The 1,666-nt window shown below is 46.1% G+C and overlaps 1 protein-coding gene across 1 annotated transcript in view; it reads right to left on the reverse strand.

Moving 5' to 3' along the window:
• Window positions 1-301: 301 nt before the first annotated feature.
• The window catches only part of LOC109469063 (heat shock protein HSP 90-alpha-like), a 6,455-nt gene continuing 5,090 nt past the window's right edge, over window positions 302-1,666 (reverse strand). The window contains exons 4-6 of the mRNA XM_019767449.1: window positions 1,296-1,665; window positions 926-1,078; window positions 302-811 (exon numbers count right to left, since the gene is read on the reverse strand). Of these exons, the coding sequence (XP_019623008.1) occupies window positions 374-811; window positions 926-1,078; window positions 1,296-1,665 (961 nt within the window). The 3' untranslated portion in view covers window positions 302-373. The remainder of the gene's footprint in view (window positions 812-925; window positions 1,079-1,295; window position 1,666) is intronic.

Genomic DNA, 1,666 nt, shown 5'->3' on the forward strand with positions numbered 1-1,666 from the left:
ATTTTTTTCATACTTTAGTTTTGGCCAAAGATTTATAAGTACTTTGATGAATCATACTTTGGAGTGCACTTTGTTACAAAAGGGGCTACATTACTCAACTAACAATCTATACCTACCACTTTAATACCCAGACATCTTAAAAATGACAACACTACCTACAGGTGGAGGATTTTAACTTTAGAACATCTACCAGATTAATGAAACATGATCCTGCATCTTCCATTACTTCTTGTATTTTGACTGGGACCAAACAGTTCATGGTGAAACGTGTCATAAATAGTTCCTTTCCTTGATGAGATTATCTCAATGTTGGTATGGTATGGTACAACAAACCTACAGGAATGTTTCACATCAGCCTAGTGATCTATGCCTCTTAGTCAACCTCCTCCATCCGGGATGTATCATCCTCATCATCACCCTCCAGTGGCGGCATGTCTGCGAGCTGCTCCTCCACCTCTGCCACATCCTCGTCGATCCCCAGACCCAGCTTGATCATGCGGTAGATGCGGCCAGCGTGGATCTGTGGCTCCTCCAGCGTGAAGCCTGACGCCATCAGGGAGGTTTCGTACAGCAGCATGCACAGGTCTTTCACAGACTTGTCGTTCTTGTCAGCATCCGCCTTCTGCCGCAGACTGTCGATGATTGGGTGTTCTGGGTTGACCTCCAGGTGCTTCTTGGCGGCCATGTAGCCAAGGGAGCTGTTGTCACGCAGGGCCTGGGCCTTCATGATGCGCTCCATGTTGGCACTCCAGCCATACTGGCTGGTGACGATACAGCAGGGGGAACTGACCAGACGCCTGGAGCACTCAACCTGTAGACAACAAAACCAACACGCATTGTAGAATGATGTAATCAACCAAGTGTAATAATGAAACCATACTTTATGATAAAGTATCTTCACACACAGATAAGTCGCGGCCCTCACCTTCTCCACCTTCTTGTCCAGGATGTCCTTCATGACCTTGCAGAGTGGTTCAAACTTGGCCTTCAGCTCCTCCCAAGCCTTCTTCTCTTCATCAGTCTGAGGTAGTTCTAGACCCTCCTTGGTCACAGACACCAGCTTCTTCCCCTCATACTCCTGCAATACAAACATCAGACAAGATACTTTTTCAATATCAATGTACTGAATGAGACAAATATATTGTGGACTCTAGTCCGAGTATTCCCAATACAGATGCTGACAACTTGACATGCACAGCATTTTCTTTGACTCTTGAACACTTCTAACAACATAACACTATTGTTGGCAACAGTGTAACTTAGTTAGAATCTCAAAAATAGATGATGCTATTCACCTTCAGCTGCTGGGTGGCATATTCATCAATGGGCTCCACCATGTACAAGACCTCCAGCCCGGCTCTCTTGACTCTCTCAACGAATGCAGAATTCTCCACAGCTGCCTTGCTTTCACCGGTGATGTAGTAGATGTCTTTCTGGTTCTCCTTCATGCGAGCTACATAGTCCTTGAGGGAGGTCATTTCATCCCCCGTGGTGGAGCTGTGGTAGCGCAGCAGATCTGCCACCTTCTTCCTGTTCTGTGTATCCTCGTGGATGCCCAGCTTCAAGTTTTTGCTGAAGTGCTCGTAGAATTTCTTGTAGTTTTCTTTGTCTTCTGATAGGTCAGCGAACAGCTCTAGACACTTCTTGACAAGGTTCTTGCGGATGA

Source organism: Branchiostoma belcheri, unplaced genomic scaffold (assembly GCF_001625305.1).
Source record: "Branchiostoma belcheri isolate BF01 breed outbred unplaced genomic scaffold, Haploidv18h27 scaffold20, whole genome shotgun sequence".
In the NCBI taxonomy this organism is placed as follows: Eukaryota; Metazoa; Chordata; class Leptocardii; order Amphioxiformes; family Branchiostomatidae; genus Branchiostoma; species Branchiostoma belcheri.